The following is a 20110-nucleotide window of genomic DNA, read 5'->3' on the forward strand; positions in this document are numbered from 1 at the left end:
ATGCAGTCCATATGCATACAGATAGGGAGCAGCATCTGATATTGTGGGACAAAGTGAAAAAGTCTAAGCAACTGCTGGTAAAAACTGCACAGACAACCTAGAGAAGTCCAAAGGGAAGAGAGGTTGAATGGATACAAGTGACATGGAAAAAGGCAGCTTGTGTGGAAAGGTAAGCCATAGACCAGGGGAAAGTGGAAAACAGTGGCAGAAAGAGACACATTGGCTTTGAAGATTAGGAGATTAGGAGAAGGCAAAGAAACAGAGATTCTTACTAAAAACAAAAGCTGTAGGAAAAGGTGCTGAGAAAATAAAAAGGATCAGGGAGCTCAGGTAAGCTACAGGAGTCCGCAGAGATCATCCTTTTGACTCTGCCACTACCGCCTACGTTTTCCTTAGGAAGCCTCTCAGTCTAATGAACAACCAGATGCATTATGGACACAGAACACTAGTGCTAGCTTCCTCTCAAGAATCTAAATGAGTATAAGTTTTCTCTTCCGTTAGCTTGCCAGCTTCCAGTCTCAGATAATCAGATACACTGTTCTTGCCACTTCACCACTTTTACCAGGAGACAATCTCTGTGAGCAAACAAAACACGTTCTCCATTGTTTTTTGGCCACTCTGACTCCTCAGTTGTGCAGGATTCACTATGCTAGAGGAGATCAGTACACAAAAGCTAGCACACCTGGGATGAGACAGAAGTAATTACACAGCAACTGCAGAGGCTACCGCGACATCATGTCTAGTTCAAATCTGAGTTCAAACAACCGTAATGCCAGCTAATGCCTGCACACCAACGTCATTTCTATAAAAGGCTTGAATGGCATGCTGAAGAAGTCAAGAAAGACTATTTGAATCCAGAGGTACCTGAACTTTTCTCTGCTACCTCTGAGCCTCAGCAGCTCCACAGCTTTAACTGTTCTCAGATACAGCTCTCCCTGGTTGCTGTCTCTTTAGGTCCTAAAGTGAATGTGTTCACTGTGTTTGGTACTCTGCATGGCCAGTGATTTGGCAGGTCAATACGCTTTCTCATAGCACAGAAGCTGACAATCAGAAGGATGTCCTTATGGAGTACAGGACAATCAGTGTCACCTTTGTGTGTATTTTGCTCCCCTGTGGAGTGCTTATTATGTTATAAAGCATTTCAGAAGTCATAACTGTTCATTTGACAGCCTGCCAACTATTTTGACAAACCCGCCTGAAAAGTGAGAGACAAACTACATGAGGTTCTAAGCTTCCAAAGGGCTTCTAGTTTCACAGAATATTTGTGCTGCAGACAAGCATCCACAAGTGCTCAGAAAACCTAGTGATGTTCCTCCAGTTAATAATTGTTAATGCCACTGCTAAAACTACCTCTGTAAATGAGCAGCTAAGCAAAAAAGCAACCTGGTCTGAATGCAATGTCAAGACTGCCGCTGATGACACAGCATGTAAAAGCTTTTGGAAGTTGATTGACAAATTAAAATTTGACATACCGTTTCCCACCAACTTTATGTATTCTGGATGCTTTTGATAGCAGAGAAAGGCTGAAGCATGTCATCATGTACAAACATTCCTCGTGCTGATGGTGAGCAGAACCAGTTCCCTGAAACCAATTCGTATTTTTTCTAAATTTGCCTGATCTTGTCCTTTTCCTGCCCTCACCTGGCAGCTCCCGGCCTCTGCTCCGGATCCCTCTCAGTCCTCCGAGTCAGTCTCTCCTGACGTGCCCCTGTGTCTGCTCTCTGCTTTGGGTGGGAGGGAGACCAGTGCGGAGGGCCGGGTAAGCGCTAGCGTGTCCCTACAGGTCTCCGGGAGCTCTCCCCGGTGCCGGCTGCCGCGGCGGATGAAGAGTCGGCTGGGGAGGCTTCTCCCTGCGCCGCCGGCCGCGGCCCGGCAGGCGGCAGCAGCGCGCCCCGTCGCGGGGCTGTAACCGCACCGGCTCCGCTCCGCGCCCGCGGGCCCGCGCTCTGCCCCGCTACCTCGCCGGGATTGCGGGCTGCACCGTGTTCCGCGCCCCTGCCGCCGCCCCCCGGGCGGAGGGGTTGTGCCTGGGCGGCAGGGAGGGCTGCGGCGGCTGCCGGTTGGCCCGGCGCCGGTGGCGCGGTGCGGGGATCCCCGGGAGGGGTGGACACAGAGAGGTGTCCCGCCGAGACAAAGGTGTCCGGGAGGGTGAGGTCGCCCTCGCCGCGCCCGAGCAGATAAAGCAGCAGCTGCTCACCCCTGCCGCTGCACCGCCCCTTCGCGCCCTCCCGCGGGGGACTCCCCAGGAGAGGTGTTTCCACTGCTGGGGCTGTCTGAGCCCTGTCGGGAGGAAGAGGAGGAGGAGAAAAGAGGGTGGGGAAGCGGCTGTGCCGTGGGCAGGAGGGAAGCCGCTCTCCGAGCATGAACTGAGCTCAGCAGCACCGCCGCCTGCCTCGCCTGTTTCGCCTCCCCGTCCCTCCCTCCTTTCCTCCCTCCTCCCCCCCGCCTCCCCCCGCCGCAGGCGGCTGCGAGCCCGGATGGTTTGCGAGCGGAGTTGAGGGGGCAAACTTTGAAGCCCAGATGCCTCTGGGGCTGCGCGGCAGAGCGCGGCTGCTCCTGCAGGCACCTGCCGCCGCCCTCCGCTCGGCGCTGCCGCCCTCCGCGGGGGCAGCCGGCCCCGCTGCCGGCGGCCGCCGAGGCGGCGGGCGCTGCGGCCGCGGCTAGGGCGGGCGGCGGGCGCGCCCCCATGCGGGTCCCGGGCTGGGGCGCGCCGGCGGCGGCAGGCGGGAGCCGGGCGGCGGCCGGGCGGTGCTCTCCCGCCGCCTGAGTGGGCGCGGCGCGGGACGGCGGCGCGGGGTGCCGGGAGCCATGGGCTATTGCAGCGGCCGGTGCACGCTGGTGGCGGTGTGCGGCGCGCAGCTGGTGAGTGGCGGCGGGGGCGGCCCGCGGAGGAAGGGGGGAAGGAAGGAGGGAGGGGGCGGTGGGGCGGCTCCCCCGCTGCCCGGAGGGGGAGCCCGGGGAGGCGAGGGGGCTGGGAGCGGGGGGAGCAGCGCCCGCGCTTTGGGCGAGGAGTGGGCGCGGGGGCCGGGATGGAGAAAGGCGTGGGAAATAGGGGCTGCGTTACAGGTAGTTTCGCGGAAGCTTTGCCAGGGAGGATGCGGTGGGCGCACGGCGGAGTTAATAAACTCGGGCAGTTTTCCCAAGCGATGCCTCAAGTTGGTACCTGACTTCCTCTGGCAGGCCGGTGTTTGGCTGGCCTTATGTAAGGCGAGGACGCGGCCGTGTCAGGGGTGATGCACAGATTGCAAACAGTTTGCCACACAGGTGTGTGTATGTGTGAAGTTGTCATGCCTGAGCTCTTCTGCAGAGGTGTATCTTTTTACCTTTTTCCCTTTCAGACTTATTAGGCAGTGTATGTTAACATTGTATCATTATGTTGTTACAGAACTAAAACAATTATATGTTTACGCTTATCTATAGAGGAGGCATGTGGCAGCTCTTGTAAGCTCAGCTACCAGCTAAACTAGGACCGAGTTTGAAAAGTGGGCGCTGAGATACAATAACAAAGAAGCTGCCTAAAAATAGACCTGGTTAGAAAGACTGTTAGACTGTACAATTGTATTGTTGCGCTTTAAAAGTGACTAAAGTTAAAAAACTAAAGAAACATCTCTTCCTGTAATATGTACATGGATTATCTTATTGTTATCAAATCAGATACACGATGTGTAGAATTCCTGTGGATTGGAATGCAGTGACGCACAGCTGAAGACCTCTCAATGAAATGTGCCCCATTTCTTATTTTCATTAGACCAAGTGTTCATGTGCTGACGGAACAGCTGCTGGAAGCACCTTTGTTAGGCAGTTAACCTTATGGGAGGAAGGAAATAATCCACGTTACTCCAAGTCTCTACCTCTTACTGAACAGTTTTGCTGAGAAAGTATTAGTTGGTATCGATAGCAACCAGCATTGTCGCCAATTCCTCTCCTGCAGACAGGTACTAGGAGAACTACAGAAGAAAAAGCCCAGTAGATTTCAAGGACCAAAATCAGTAAAACAGGGCAGAAAAAGGAAGATGTGTTAGCAGATCAGAAATTCAAAATGCCTGTGGTCTTTCTGTCGATTGTAATCAACCCCTAATCCTTTTGTATTGTGGAAAACATTTTATTTGTATATGCTGTTCTCCATCTAAGTTATCTGATTTTTTGTAGCTGGATGTATCTTATCAGATGTGATTTATCCATGCATACTGTCTAAAAAAAGAATCTTGAATAGAAGTAGTGAATCTTGAGTGGAATGGTAGGAATGTAGCCTTTTGCAGCAATTTGGAAACATAAAATTAATCACTGAAGTTCTCTGGATCTATTTACGTTTCAGAGGCATACTTTTTTTTTGTCTGCAAAGGGAGCAAAAAATTGTTTAAATTGTACCTTTTACAGGCAAAAGGTTGAGTTTTGGTGGTTTTGTTTTGTTTTTTTACTGCACTTAACAAACAGGAGGTTATGATAACTGTGTAATCTGCTAAGATGTTAAATTATTATTGTTTTGAAAGTCTGTGAAAGAAAATGTGTTTGCTAACTCATGGTGACAAAAATACAAACAAAACTCATAGTAAAAACATCAATAGAAGTGCCCCATAGCAATGTGTCAGCAGGTGGATGAACAGGTAAGCTGCTGTAGAATTGTAGCATTACTGTTCGCTGTTTAACAGTGGTTGTAAACTACATTGTCAAATATATATATTTTAAAAAGTGAAATTGTATTCTGGACTAGTTTAAGCAAACTTTTAACATATTTTCATAACATAAAAGAAAACTTTAATTTTTCCTGACCAAGAAAAGGATTTGCTATCAGCAACGCCAACTTCTGAATCACACTTGGCCTATGTAATATTATTTAGATAGGTTCAAAGCAGGAATAATTATTTACATGAGAAAAAGTAGCTGGAAATGAAAAAAATTATCTCTTTGCACTTGATTAAAATCACTTGCCATATTCCTTCATGTGCCATATACCATCAGATGGGAATAGGTCATGAGTTTTAAGTCAAGGAGACTTAACTCTCCTAAGCAGGCCTATGGGTTGATTGATTAGTTGTCACTACTTCTTAGGTAAAGGCTACTTAAAGGAGCAAATGCTGTCAAGATTCATCCTCAAATTAGCAGCCATGTTAATGCAGATACAAATGAAACACAAAGGATGAAGAAGTTATCTGGTCTGGGGAGATGGGGGTGGGAAACATTTCTACAATGATAACTATACTTTAAAAAATGCATAAAACTCTTAACATGAAGATCTTTTATTACTGATACCTGGGTTTCAGTTTTTAAATGATCATGTTTGAAGTAGAAAATATACTTTTCATTTGAGGAAAAAGTTTTGTAAAAAGAAAGGTTTCTTGCATTTTTTTTCAAATGAGAATATTCTGTCTGCAGAGCTAGGGTGTGGTGATCTAATTGGTCTTTGTAGGCACTGTACAATAAATAATATTGAGGAATACTGCAGTTCAATAACTTGTTTCATATTGTGCATATATAGATGATGTTGGTGTCTGCAAATGGGCAGAAAAAGGTAGTTGTTTCAAATAATGGTACAGGAGTAGAGCTACGTCAACTTGAGAGACCCTGCACAAGCAGAATTATTTTCACAAATGCATTTTAAATGCTTATAGCTAAGGCAACCTACTCTACCATCAGATTATCGGAAACCTCAAGGAATGTTTCTGCTCTCAAGGGCATACTGATCATTGCTCCTCTGCTTATTAACATACATATACCTTCCTGTTTGTGCTCTTATTTGTACTATGGAAAGCAACCTTTGAAGGCTTATTTTCTTCTGCATTTGTAGCCAATGAGAAGAATTAACAGCAAGTAAGAGCTAATTTTGCTGATGTTAGGAACAAGGCATTACTTTCTGTATATGAGGATAATAATCTCAAAATATCTTTTTGTTTAAGATACTAATTTTGGTGTCCCCTATACTTTGTGCTTCTCAAGAGAAATGCAGGCATTAGGGGCTCTGGTAGTTTTTATGTCAACCATGCTGGTTGCATTGAAAGAATTCTCTGCTATTGCATTTTGTCCTTTAAACCTCTTTATTTTTGGGTGTCTCCTTTTCTATTAATAGCTTACATCAGTAACACTAATATCTTGTTGCTTAGACTTTTTAATAGCAAGAGCAGCAAAGGTGAAACTGCCAAGCTTATTGTTGGTTCAGTGCTTTCTGGAAGGCTTCAAGGGCCCCATGGACGCCAGTTTGAAACTTTTTGTGTGTCCTTTATCACTACTTGGGAAAGCTCGGAGCAGTGGCAAAACAGTAAAAAGTACTGCATGTTTTCAGCTTAGAAGCTCTCTTCCCAAGTGCAGTGATGACAAAGGACAACATTTCTGGAGACTTCAAGTTTCCTTATGAAATCATTGTCGTATTGTTTCTATCCATCAGGCAATGACAGCCATACTCCCAAGGCTAATTAGATAACAGATAATTCAGCCTTTGCACTGGCTTCTCTGTTTCTATCTGAATTTATTTATATCATTCTTCTGTACATTTTGCCTGTTCTCTTTTTTTTTTTAAGTAAATTGTAATACAGTTCAGATATTCTAGCTAAATATTAAAAACAGTATAAAATTTGTAAACATATATATCAAGACTCAGCTAGTGATTCTGGCGTATTCAGTCTGATGTTCTAAATAAACATATTATAATGGGCACTAACTCCCCAGTTTCAGAAAATCTGTCTGTCACAGGCATCAGTGGATGGTGTTTGCATTGTCTCTTCCTCACTAGCACCTCATTGTTTGGGGCATAAGCACGTTGACACACAGCCTGGCTGTATCTCTCTGCAACCTCTTCCAGTGGCTGAAGCCATTGTCCAAATGTGTCATTGTGGCCAAACCAAATGACAAAGTCACCCAGATTTGGTTGCTTTTGCTAACATAGACCAAATCTTCACCTTTGCTTTGAGTTAATGAAAAAAAAAGATTGAAATGCTAACAGCTTATATGAAAATATCCTTGTTCTGTGCTTGTCCAGGACAAATGCAAATTAAGACAAAATTCATATGCTTTATTTCAAAAACTGTATCAACTGAGGTGATTTCTATACTTACTTGTGATGACCATGTCCGCAAACATATATTTAGTTACCTTGTTGCACACAAAGGCACATATTTGATCTGCGGCAAATAAAGTGGTAGAACCACTGAAATGCAGGCATTGAACTCCATACAAATTTGGAAGTAGTGTCTACCACATGTCTGTTCCTTCTTCTGATGTCATGAGAGATGCTTGTAATCTATATTGCACACATGATGTAAGACTGAAGAATGTCCTGTACTCTTCCAGTTCTCACATGCATTATAAAACAATGGTATGTGTAACTACAGAGAAAAGAGCTTGGTTCTTAGAAAAAAAAAAGTCTGCCTCAGTGTTTAGTCCTGTAAATGTTTGTTTTGCCTTTTTTAAGCATAATCAGCAAACATTTTTATGCTCAAACACTTCAGGAGCGATGATCATGGCAAGTTCTAGTCTATATCACAAATGTGCCTACAAAGTTCAGCAGAGTTTAATACCATTAATATCTTTACTTGGGGAAAAACTCATGTTTTAACAGTTTTCAGGCTGACTTGTCTCTGGACCTTCAAAGAGTGAGGTTTGCCAGATTAGAGCTGAGGCCTCTGTGAGAGCAAAGCAAAGGCATTTACAGCAGAGACTCCCTGGGATTAGTTACTTTGCAGTTTTATGTAATAATGAACATCTTTTTGTTAGTATGGGCTCTCATACCAGGCATATCATCAGAATACTTTCCAATAGCACTCCAAATCACAAAACTAGTGTACATAGCAAGTTTATTTTTCAATTTTTGCTATAGGGAAGCAGCAGTGAAATTTTGCTGTTTGTTTTTAATTGCTGGATTTTGGGGAGGGTTGTTTTTTCTTTTTGAGTGTGTGTTTTAATTGTGCTTCATTGTTGCTGTTTCCAATGGTTTTCAATAGCAGCTTTAGGAACGAAGTGTCTGCAATGGAACATTCTGATGACATGTACATGTTCCTGTGTTCTCTGCTAGCAAAAGGGGAATTAAAAAAGTGGACTTTCATATGGAATGGAAAGTGATATTGTTACTGTTCTTAACCTGTAGATCTGTAGGTTTATCAGTCTAGAAAAGAGTTGAATCTGTGCTTGTTTAAAATTCTGCTCCTTGCTTTGTTTCAATTTTGATAGGAAAGAAAATGAAAGTCATACTTTCATTGCATCCAAAAACATTGTGATCCCACTAGCAATGAAAAGGAAACAGTCCTGTGAATAGCAGACTTTCAGCAGATGTATGTTTGAAAGCTATTGTATAATACTAAGAAGTAGATTTTGAGGTGTTGCTGGAAATATATAAAACAAGGACTTGGTCATGAGTTCAGAGAGTTAACATCTTTCATTGCTAAGAAAATATGTAGCAACATTTTTAGGTTTCAGTGAGACCTTAGTAGAAAAGTAAACACTCTTTTTCTATTCTGTTTTTGAGATAAAATACTGAAGATCCATAACTAAACTGTTACTTTTATTTTTTCTCATAACTTGAGGTCAACAACAGTGATGCTGACAAAAAATGGATATCACTTTCACTGTGAATGGTACAATACGATTTTTTCATAGAAGTGTGAATGAATAATAATTGTGAATAACCAATCATGCATTTCAAGAAAAGCAGAGTATGTTGTTTTAAGTTACAAAGAAAAGATTTCGTATCAGCTGAATAACAAGCCTAATTCACTGCTTTTTGAAGCTGAACTCCTTTAGAGTTCAGTGAGCAGATTCAACATTCAGATACTCTGATGATGGGTAGGAGGGAAAAGTTTGAATAGATTGAGAGGAGCTGAATAAAGTACCTGAATATAGTGACCCAGAATATCTAGCTGAGTTACTCTTCTTGTACAGCCATGAGGCAAATCTTTGGCAGTAGGAATTAATTTCCCGTTGACAGAGATTTGAGCCAGCACCTTGAATGATGAGCAGCAGGTGATTTTTTTTTTTTTTTCCCCGTTTCTTTACAAAAAGCACTAAGTAAGCATTTAAAAAGAAAACACTAAAATCTCCCTGTAGTCAGTGGAGAGAAATCTCTCTGTAGTCAACAGAAAGGAACAGAGTTCATTGCAAAATGGTTCGAAGAAGAACCATAACGTTTTGAGTTGATAGTTACTCTACGATGGGAATGTATACAATGCAAGTGCAGCATATGAGGCTTGTAAACAAGTACTTGGTGTTGTAAGTGGATTTGTTCCAGGAAAAAGTCTAAATCCTGTTGAGGTCTTCACAACACTCTGGTGCACCTGATGACATGGGTCTCAACATCTAGTTTCAGCTAGCATGAATTTTTGAGAAACATCCCTGGGCTCAGAGACTGATGAGATTTGGCCAGTGGTCTGCTCTGGAGGCTGATGTCAATGCCCAGTGAACTCTCTGGATATCCCCATACTCTCCAAACTGCCTTTTTAGTCCCGTGGTCCACTGGGAGCTTGAGAGGTTATCCAAGGTGTACAGTGCCAAAAGGGACAGCTATGCATTTGGGTAGGTATTGATGAGTCTTGATGTCAGAGTATTGATGGTCTGGCTGAATCGGGATAATCTCTCCAGGCTCCTCTGTGGTCAGAAAAGGGGGCAGGTCAAAGTGCTTAATGTTTCCTTCCCTAAACTGCCCTTTAGAGTCATGCTTTAAGTGAAGCAGTCCTTCAGCTTAAGGAGGCTTTTTGGGAGATGCAGGGGGAGAAGAAACCACAGATTAATTTTATACTGTTTTGCCATCCATAGTACTTATTATTTACATTTTCCTCTCTCTTCAATTTTCATTAGTCTATTGAGGACTATTTGATGTTAAGGACTGTCTGTGAACTACAGGACTGTATATGATCACCAAATTGAGAACTGCTGTTTTGGAAAGGTATTTGTCACTTCATTGACTGCAGAAGGAGAAACTAAGGAATCTGGTTTCACCAGAGCAATGTCAGCTTTTTCGCATACTTCCCTTAAGATCCCCGAAAAGAACCCAAACAAACAAACACACACAAAACCCCCAAAACCACCCAAGATAGTGCCTTCCATTTTTCTGTAACTACTCACTGATGCTAAAATCAAATTGATAAAACCAATTTATGCTCACTTTGGTATTTAGGTGATTTTATGTAGCTTCCAGCAGGAGTGAGGAAGACAGGGACTACTGTAAATAATGTGTGGTCATGAAGAGTATGCTCAAAACGTAATAATTTTAAGGGATCAAATAGTTTATTGTCATCCAGATTAATCTTAATTTATTTTTTTATTGTGGTGAGTGAAAGAGAGGGGCTGTTGAGTGCTACCTGACTTGTAAAGTTAAATGGACACAATATTTGAAATATTTTCTTGCCCCTGTGGCAAATAAACATTTTGCAGTTTGTTATATTATGCCCTCTTCCCAGATGTATATGTACCAGCTGGATGGCATCCGAGAATTTTTCAGCATTTTATCATTCTATAACCCTCTGATAGAAATGACATTTAGAAGAAGAATTACTGATTTCTGTGTTCAGTAAAAAGTAAACATGCATAGCTAATAGTTCTATTCACCACAGATCATACTTATGCATTTTTAATAAAACCTTGATTTTAATTCATACATAACTTATGAGAAATGTTTATCAGTTCAGGGCTCTGCTGATTCCCTCTTAAATGTTTACATATATCTGGATACCTTGAAAATGTCTTTCATTTGAGGCTCAGCTTTACCACTTATACACAAATTTGCTTCTGTGCTGCCTATGAAATGATGTAACGTATATAAGAACTGCTGATTATTGTACTGATTGCTAAAATCACTAAAAGTACCATTTATATGACATAAATGAATCTTAGATTTTTCCTATGCTGTTTGAAGCATTAGCTTTCTAACATCAGGGCTCAGGTTGATGTCTTTTTATCTCCTCAGTTGGGATGTTAGGCTGGCTGCATCTCTAGTGACAAGTCACCAGTTGCATGTAACTGGCAAGTTATCAGTATATGTGAATGGGAATAGGAACACGCTATCGTGTGCTATATTCATATCATAACATTGAGGTCTGGTTTCCTCACTCCTCTTATGAAGGAATTCTCATTAGCAGAGTTTTGTACAAAAGGCAGTGTATGAGGTTAATTCTATTATTCCTGAGAGGCATGTCAAAGGCTGATGCCTGTCATGTTTGTATGTCACATCACCTTTCAGAAGGTAAAAATTAGGGACCATTTGCTGATGGTGGGAGAGAGATAAATGCTACCTCATATAAGCATGTAATGAATATGCTCTGAGCCCCCTCTGGAGGTGGCTGCCTCTTTCCATTGACTAAATAGGGATCTTTGAGTTGCTTCCCAGTTGGGAATGAAACTGCAGCCTCTCTTCTGCATGCACCTTCATTTACTCCATTATATAGTTAAGCCTGCTCATCTTCAGTGGTATCTTTGTAGTAGAGAGGATAGACTGTGAAACTCTTATTTTGTAGAACTTGGGCAGAATAACCACGAGCGATGCATAATATTTCTGGATTAATGAGAGTTGTGCTAGAGGCTGAGGACAAGGGTTAGAGGGCTGCCTCTGTTCACCTTGAATAATATTTACTGTCTGAGTGATCCTGCAGTATTGAATGAAATTGGTTTACATGAACAAGATAACACTAAGAGACAGAGGGTCTTGAATCTAAGGTACTGACTAATATTTGCCAAAGAAAGCTTAACTGTCTTAGGAAATGATGTAATTCCTTTCCAGGTGACTCACACCATGGGTCAATTTACTAATTAAAAATTCCTTTAAACTTCTTCATAGGTGGACTACTAATTGGCCCTCAAAGAGTGTATTGTTCTCATTTGAAGATAAAAAGCTTTTGTGAGGAAAGAAAGATAGATGTTACGATGTCTCTTTAGAACAATGCATGGATCTCTGAAAAGCCATTCTTCAATAATTAAAAAAAATGTGAAGTTTGCAAATTTTTGCCATGACCAACAATGGCCCAGCATTTTTCATTATTCTCTGGTCACAGTCTCTGTGGCAGGCTGTTCTATTACAGAGCACAGAAACAAAAGGAGAAAAAAAGCCTGTTGTGTGTCATTGCTGCCATCACAAAGCCACAAATACATTAAACTCAAGATACTGGTCATTGTGCACTTGAACCACCAGTGACAAAGGTGCTGTGAGTGCCACTGAATATCAGGCAGTCATATGTCATTACATCACTGTTCCAATTGGCAGAGCAAATGACAGTGAAACAAATGAAAACATGAGCAGCTAAAGGAATGAAAAAGAATAAGAGGCTTGTCTGAAAAAAAGAATGGAAAATATGGATGTTATTTTTGCCATTAGCTATAAAATGGTTTTTCCCTTTTTTTTTAAAAAAAAAAAAAATATTGGCCACACCCATTTCATGCCCCTGAGGCAGTTAAGTTTTTATTTTCTTTGAAACTAACAGCAGTCCCAGGCAGTGACAGCAGCAGCTGGTAACAAACCAGATGATGGCACTGGTAGTGTTAACACGAGACATGGGCTTCAGTGTATCCTGAAAACAGAGTTCGTTGTCTTGGATTTTATCAAACCGGCTTTCCTGAGTGCAGAGCTGTCAGTAAATTTGGTACTTGCAGAGGGAAAACCACAACGAACTGCAGCTGAATACAGTATTCAGCAATTTACCTTGTAATGCCCATTTCTAGTTCTGGCAACCTCTCACAATATTTAGCACAATATTTAGAGGGGCTGCTGTCTGGCACGATTTTTTTTTTCTCTTCCTTTATTTTTTTTAAATGAAAGCCATCACCCAGGGGTAGGGTTGTAGTGGCAGGTACAGAAGAAAGTTGTTGTCCTCAACCCGCTGGAAGAGATGATGTCTGTTCTGCGTCGTGCTAAACTGTGCTTTTTTAGATGAGTAATAAAAGTTATTTATGGACACCGATAAAGTGGTATCTGTTGTATAGTATCACAGATAGGCATAAGGGCAATAACAAAAGGCAGCTGGTTTAGTAAGCTCTATTTGATGCAGAAATGTGCTGCTCTTTGCAAATTGAAATAAAAAAAAGTGGGGGGAGAATGTTTGGTTTTTTTTTTTTTCTGGTTCCTGGCATTTGCAATCATTTTTGCTTTGCAGTGTGCTAATAAAGACAATTATGTGTGTCCCATGTCAGTATTATATTTGTCATGACGAGTGCCTTATTGCAGGACAGCTGTTCCTCTCTGCCCAAGACAAATACATAAATACCACTGATAGAAGTTATGAGTGTAACCCTCCTCTGCATTACATCAACGGGGGATGCTGCAGCTCTCATGGCTTCAGTTAATTAATGCAGGTGTAAAACCAGGAATGAAGCAGTGATGAAGCAGAACTATTCACATGCTTGTTCAGAGTGCAGTGCCTGTAAGGAGGCTTTGAACTTCCAGCAATTATTATTTGGCCCTTGTAGCAGGTGAGTAAGAAAGGTACTGTCCGAATGCACAACACCTGAGTCTCTCAGATTATGCTGAGTGCCCTCGCTAGAAGGCCAGATACGCAGGTCCCCATCAATGTAGAGCAGCCACAATGAAGATTGGTGTGCAGGGGATATTTCCAAGTTGTGTTTCATGGTAACTCCTCAGTCGCTCTCTAACTTCAGCAGAATTAAAAATGGGATTACTGTCACCAGATTTCACCAAGGCTCCTCAGATGGTCTAGTGGCGCTTTGGCTGCTGTCACTTCTGCTGAGAATGGGACCAATTTGGAACAAAGGAGAATACAGAAGTGGCACAGTGCCATCCTAATGCCATCAAGAGCTAATATAAACTCAGCTGTGGAGAAAACCATTTGCAATGAACAAGGTTTGTTGGCCATGCCAAACCCAAGAACATGTTTTCAAGAACCACCTCTTGGCATTTTAGCTCTTGTAGTGAGTCACATGTGTATGTTCTTAAGCACTTGCTTCTCTCAGCTCAGATCTGTATAGTGGGCAGTTTAGACTGGCTTAGGGAATGTAAACCCATGCCTCTATGTACATGTAGATTTCTCTTTTGTTGCTGTTTTTTGTTTATTTTTCAAAATTTGAGTAAATTAGAAGTTGTGCAATATTTGGGGTGACTAATTAGATTTCTGGGTGAAAACAAACCTTCACTTTCCTTGGAAGGTGAAAACTACTCTTGAAACTGCAGCAACTATTCCAGACAGTTTCCTTACTAATTTAAGACAAGGCAGTTATACAAAGCTACAGTGATGAATGGATTGAACAGTTAATATTTGACATTTCATTTTGTGATTATGCCATTTAAAAATAGCTGGCTTTTGACACACTGCTAGTATGTTTTTATATGAGTTAGAAAACCCTTTTACCTTTTGGTTTAAGAATGACTGCAATGAAGATCCTTGCTGCCCTGGTATTCGGTGCGAGTATTGAAACATTCAATAAAGATGGCTTGGGGAAGTGGGGATATTTGTTTGCCCTCACAGGTGAACTGGTTGGGTGATCGAGAGAGAACTGGGGAATAGCAACACAGTCAGTGTTAAAAAAAAAAAAAAATTAAAAAGATAAACGAAATTGTTATTGACTGAGATGCGTTACCAACAAGTACTAGAAGAGTACTTCAGAACAACCATCTCTGAGGCAGTTTGGAAGGTATGTCTGTCATAACTGGAATATATGTGAGATGTAAACCTTGCGTTTTGACCTCTCCAGATTTTAGGAGATCTTGATTCTAACCTCTGCACCCCAGGCCCACCTGCGCAATTTAGAACAAGATTTTCTCTTCTCTTATAGATGACTCCCTGTGTTGGTAATGCCCAGCTGTGAATAGGTTTTTGGGCAGGCTGACGAGAGCATGCTCAGTGTCCTCTGCATAAGCTGTGAATGGTGGCATCCAGGGGGCCAAGACTCGGTGGCACCGTTCTTTCCCCAACATACTGATGTCCACTGAGCTGGCTGCATTCTTTTGGTGTTAAATGATTTCACAGAGAATTGCGTCAATTTCTCACCCATAAAACCCATCAGGAAGGTGGAGAAGAAGGCTTGTGCTCATGCAGAGGCCTGAGACTCTGGCACTGGGTTGTCTCTGATTTTCTTGAGTGAAGTCTTGTAGCTTAGAGCTTTTACACCATTTATTTTGAAGATGTGACATCTGTTGAGAGGAGTGTGCTGAGGCATGCTTGCTGAGGGAAGGAATGGGTAATCTTCCAGGAGCATTTCCATGTTATCTGTCAACTTGTGTTTGTGAGGAACCTGAATTGATGAATGATGTGTTCCCTGCCGGCTCTTTCTTCCTAATTGTGCAGATCTTTCCTAGAGCAGTACGGGTTTGTGCTGCCTCTTATGTAAGGTTCAACCTAGACCCAAGTGATCCATGTGCAATGGTGTGCAATTCATTTCTACTAAAAGTATTGTGCTCTACATCATAGCCATCCTAGAACTTGTATAAGGTCAGTATGCTAACGCAGCCACCTGAATCCCTTTAGAACATCAAATTTGATAAGGATGAAATGTGCTTAGTGAATATTTTTTAAAAGGTCAAAAAGTAAATATGATTTATTTACTTCAATTGAAATTCAGCAGGTCTTAGGTTAAGGTGATGGACAAAGAAAATAAATCTCTAGAATTATGTTATACTTGACAGAATATTGATCGATAATTGTCTCAGCAGGAGCTGATGGTGAGCTGAAAAGTAGTTTTACAAATATATATAAATATTTCTGATTGGCACATCTTTTTGTTACAGTGGTCTACCTAGATTTTCACTCCACGCTTTGCCTCCACACTACTGTTTCAGGAATATTAGACCACCCTCATTTTTGATTAAAAATAAGTTAGAAAATCCCATCTTTTGGTTAATCTTCCTACAATGTAAGAAAATAAATACTTGCTTTGACAAGCTTACTGATTTCATGAAGAAGGTTTTACACCATCGTGGCTTTACTGGATACCCTCCACCGTGGGTGGTGCTACCATAGGGAAGGTGGCCTTGGAAAGGGGGAGCACTTTTCATAGGCACTTAATAATCACTTAGGGAAGACGTGTCTATGGAGTTTTAATGAGAGTACTTGTATTTGCAAAATATCATATAGTTATTTTCTTTTATAATCCCTTTCTTCTTGTGTCTTCTTTAGTATCCCTATGATTGCAGAAGTAATATAAGCTCTTTCACTAGCCAGCTGGCATAATCTTAAAGTACATATTTCTAGTGCGTGTTATTGGAGATCTGTGCCATTTTCTCTGCTTCTTTCTTTATTTGCTACTATACTTTCCTATCCATGTTAGCACCTGAGAGGAATTCCCACCAGGTACCTCAGTGCCTGAGCTGCCTATCAAGATGATATAGGCAGGCAGGTGCCCCCAGGAGGAGAATTCACTGCTCTTTGTTAGCATTTAGCTAACTTAGGTGCTCTAAATCATGGTGTGGAAGAACCAGTATCTACCAACTCAGTACAGAATATCAGGTCCTAAATTAGGTGCCTAGAGTACACAGAATACATATGGTCTCTCTGCCCACATGCACATCTGGTGTATATTTCTTTATACTAGGTGTAGAGTAGATTAAAATATGGACAAAACTTTTTTCTTTTTTTTTTTAAACTTTTTCCACCCTCTATATTTGCTTTCAATACCTTCATCTTTGTAATCAGCTGTGCAATAGCACAGGCAAGCTGTCCTCGTTAGGCAGCCAATGATTTGCCTGGACCGGCTGTAGGGCTGTAGTCTCTTTTGGTGGCATGCTGACAGAGGATCTGGAGAATAAAAGACTCCTTTGGAGGGGCTGTTATCACTTATCCTGGCAGATACACTGCATGATGGAGTGTGCTGCTTCTGAAGCCAGCCAGGTTTAAAGAAAAGTGGAGTGGAAAGGTAGATGCTTATACCATGCTCCCCTGCCTCCTCCACACACACATGAATGTCCACATGCATACACTCTGCCATAACCAAATTTGTTAAATTATAGCATTTCCTGATGGATCTGCACAACACATCATGAAAAAAAAAAGAGGAGGAAAAAAAGGAAAAAAAAAAAGAAAAAAGAGGCTATTTCTTCAATCTTGCTTATGTAATAAGATGGATATAATTGTAAACAGGAAAGCTGTAAAATAGAGTTAATAAAATCCATCCTTATAAGGACTATTTACCCTCATAATGATGACTGAGTGTGTGTTTCTCAAGAGCTGACAGGCGCTCATGGAGTATGTGAGAGTGGTTTTCTTTCATATCCTCCTTTTGTCACTGTTCATATCTTTTCACTACTTGGGACCTACTTGTGTTACTTCCTTGAAATATCTTGGTAGTGACAGGTAGATTGAGCCACTGCTTAGTTGATACTTGTTGTATTAGCTTGCCTTCTGTTGCTGCTGCTATGAGCAATGTTGCTTATATAGCTATAAGGTAAGCCACATAAGCAGCAAGAATTGCCTAATAAGTAGCTATTAATAAAGACAGAATATTTCTGGACAGAATGACTCTTTCTAGTTCTTTCATATGTCATTGAGGCTTAGTGAATCTTCTTGGTTGCAGTTAGTCAGTCAGTGATCTGTTTGGTGCCAAGGTAATGTCTAGCCAAACAAATCCACCAACATTTCATTGGACTATCATCTTTTTTCCTATAGATAACTGTGGTTAAAAATGTGAGGGAATATCCATTCTGTTGCAGCAAGACAGGAGAAAAAGGTGCAGAGAGGCTCCCAAGAAATACTGCACATCTTGGGGAAATGTTTCTTCAGTGAAAGAAAATTCATTGGCAAGAAGTGAACGAAATGACAGTAAGGCTTATTGGATTCAAGAAGTGCAGTTAGGAAAATAAGAACTGGTCTCTGATATAGTAACAGAACCACCATGAGCTGTGGGGATGAAGGAAGGGGGAGAGGAGATGGAAAAGAAAGAAAATGCATCACAGGTGGGACTGATTTGAATTTTGGGAATTTAATTTGACAGGGATGTCCTTCCCCTAGATCAACCTTTTTTATACCGCTCTGAAATCCAAGAGGTCAAAATGAATAACAGTTTTTCAGGGATCCATGGGTCAGATGAGATAGAGGGGTTGAAGGAAGCATGCCACTTTGAAATATTTATTCGATATATGTGTACATATACAGGAAATGTATATGTGCTTATCTAACAGGAGAGAAAATGGATGTGTTTCGGTGATGTGTAAAGATGTCATATTTGACATCAAATTTGTATTTAAAGGAGTGATGTCAGGTACTGCGGGTGTACTGCAGTGCATACATGATCACACTCAATATATCATGGGGTTGGGGACTTTCAAAGGAAAACTCACATATCTCTACAGCTTGAGTTGGAAAACTGGTCTTCTTTGAGAAAAGATTTGTAGATGTAGCTTAGGCAAAAGCAGAGTCTTAAACAATATGTTGAATGAAGAGTATGTATAAGCAATGGATTACATCCCCATTTTCAGCTCTGCATTGCAACAAAGGAGACAGCAGCTTAAGCAAATATGCCTGAATGAAGTCATAGCTCTGAATGTGTGTGTACTGTGAGTTTTTAAATTAGAATCGTGGTGAGCTGAATAGTGTCATCTTCTCCTACACTGCTTGGGTGGTACTCAAGACTTTAGGAGAATGTATGATAAATCTGATACTAATGGAAGTGTATTAGAAAGAGATATGAATTTATCTTGATGCATGTGTCACAGGTGAATTTGTCTTTAGCAGACCTGTGAACTGAGTGAATGATAAATGTTTCATATTTGTGTCATGGAATTAAATGGGAAAGGTCAGTCATTCTGCCACTTCCTACTATAATTATTAATGCCAGACTGCTAATTTGGGAAAAAGAGGAAGGAGAGCAGAGAAAAAGAAAAAGCAACCTGGATAGTGAGTAGAGATGGCAAGACCCAGGACCCTGCTGGGAACACAGAAATACAGAACTCCTCTTCAGAGCTGTTGTATACTTCAAAAGTGAATACAGATGGAGACCATCTGCTGCTGGATCTTGCTGACCAGGGATCTCATTGGTTCTGGTCATTATTTGGAGGCACTAGGACAGTGCCCAGGGAAACAGAGTGGTCTCTAGAGACAAGTGGGATGGACAGAATGTCACATGCACACAGGGATGTCTATGTTACATATTGCTGACCATCAGAACTGATGTTTCCTGTGGCAGAAATTTCTCTTCATTCCAGTTACCTGTGGCTTGCTCACATGAAAGAGAAGTCAGTTGAGCCATTTGAGTGGCCTACATGGAAAAAAACCCAATACTTTTAGCTTATGTGCTCCAGCAGCAAGCAGACACACTTCAAGGTCCCTTTGTGAAAAAAAAATCTAATATGCTTAGATCAGTAATACAAAACTTTGTAGCTGTCTGTAGTTTATTTTGAATATATTTAGAAAGTCTACTAACATTCAATCTTCAGCTCAGATTTTATGATAAAGAAATCAGCATAAATTAAGGACCCTGCATAACGTCATTGAGACAAGCTTTTATTCATAAATTGTATAAACATTGGGGTTTTTTTAAAATTTTTTTTTAATTTTTTTTAAAGCAAAACTAAGGCCACGTTAACAAGACACATGATAAAGGAAAGAGTGCATTACATTTGGGCCATTGCAGTATTTTAAAAACTACTCACAGTAAGAGACCTTTTGGCTAAGACAAGGTGGTAGTTTGCAGGTTTCTTGTACTTCTGAAACCTATTCTTTTTTGCCTTTTCGCTCAATTTACAAAAATATCAAATAATTTTCCTTTTCTGTTTATCTTTTCATTTTTATTGTCAAGCAGTACATGCTTTGTAGTTGCTGAATATATTAAAAATTGTGTTATTTTGATTTTATGGGGGGTTAATTATTACTTATGCGAGCTTTTAAGTTTACTTTTTCCTAACTTGATTTTAGTACTCCTTTACAAATATCCGTGTTTGTTTCCTGCAGCTTTTCAATCATCAGAAAAATATTCCATGCAAAATTTAAGCATTTGCTAAAATCCCCTGAAGCTTTACTGGTATGATGTTGATATGCTAAGGCTGAATTGTTTTCCCTTAGTTTGCTCTTCTTCCAGCTTAATCTTCCAGCTTACTTTAGCTGCTAGTAGGGCCTGAAGACTAATTTGCTGCTTTGGCTACTTGGTAAGCTAAGAAATAGTCAATATCGTGAAAGCTGTTTAAATTAATTCCATGAACTTACCTTGGATCCTCGCATAGGCTATAGTTGCTTGGTTTCTCTGCAGAGAGCAGGGTGAGCAG

The 20110-nt window shown here is 41.2% G+C and overlaps 1 protein-coding gene across 1 annotated transcript in view; it reads left to right on the plus strand.

The window, feature by feature from the left end:
* Nucleotides 1-2789: 2789 nt before the first annotated feature.
* The window catches only part of NKAIN2 (sodium/potassium transporting ATPase interacting 2), a 539262-nt gene continuing 521941 nt past the window's right edge, over nt 2790-20110 (plus strand). Inside the window, exon 1 of the mRNA XM_065631942.1 lies at nt 2790-2862. Coding sequence (XP_065488014.1) covers nt 2809-2862 — 54 coding nt within the window. The 5' untranslated portion in view covers nt 2790-2808. The remainder of the gene's footprint in view (nt 2863-20110) is intronic.

The sequence above is a fragment of the Caloenas nicobarica genome, chromosome 3, assembly GCF_036013445.1.
Source record: "Caloenas nicobarica isolate bCalNic1 chromosome 3, bCalNic1.hap1, whole genome shotgun sequence".
NCBI lineage: Eukaryota > Metazoa > Chordata > Aves > Columbiformes > Columbidae > Caloenas > Caloenas nicobarica.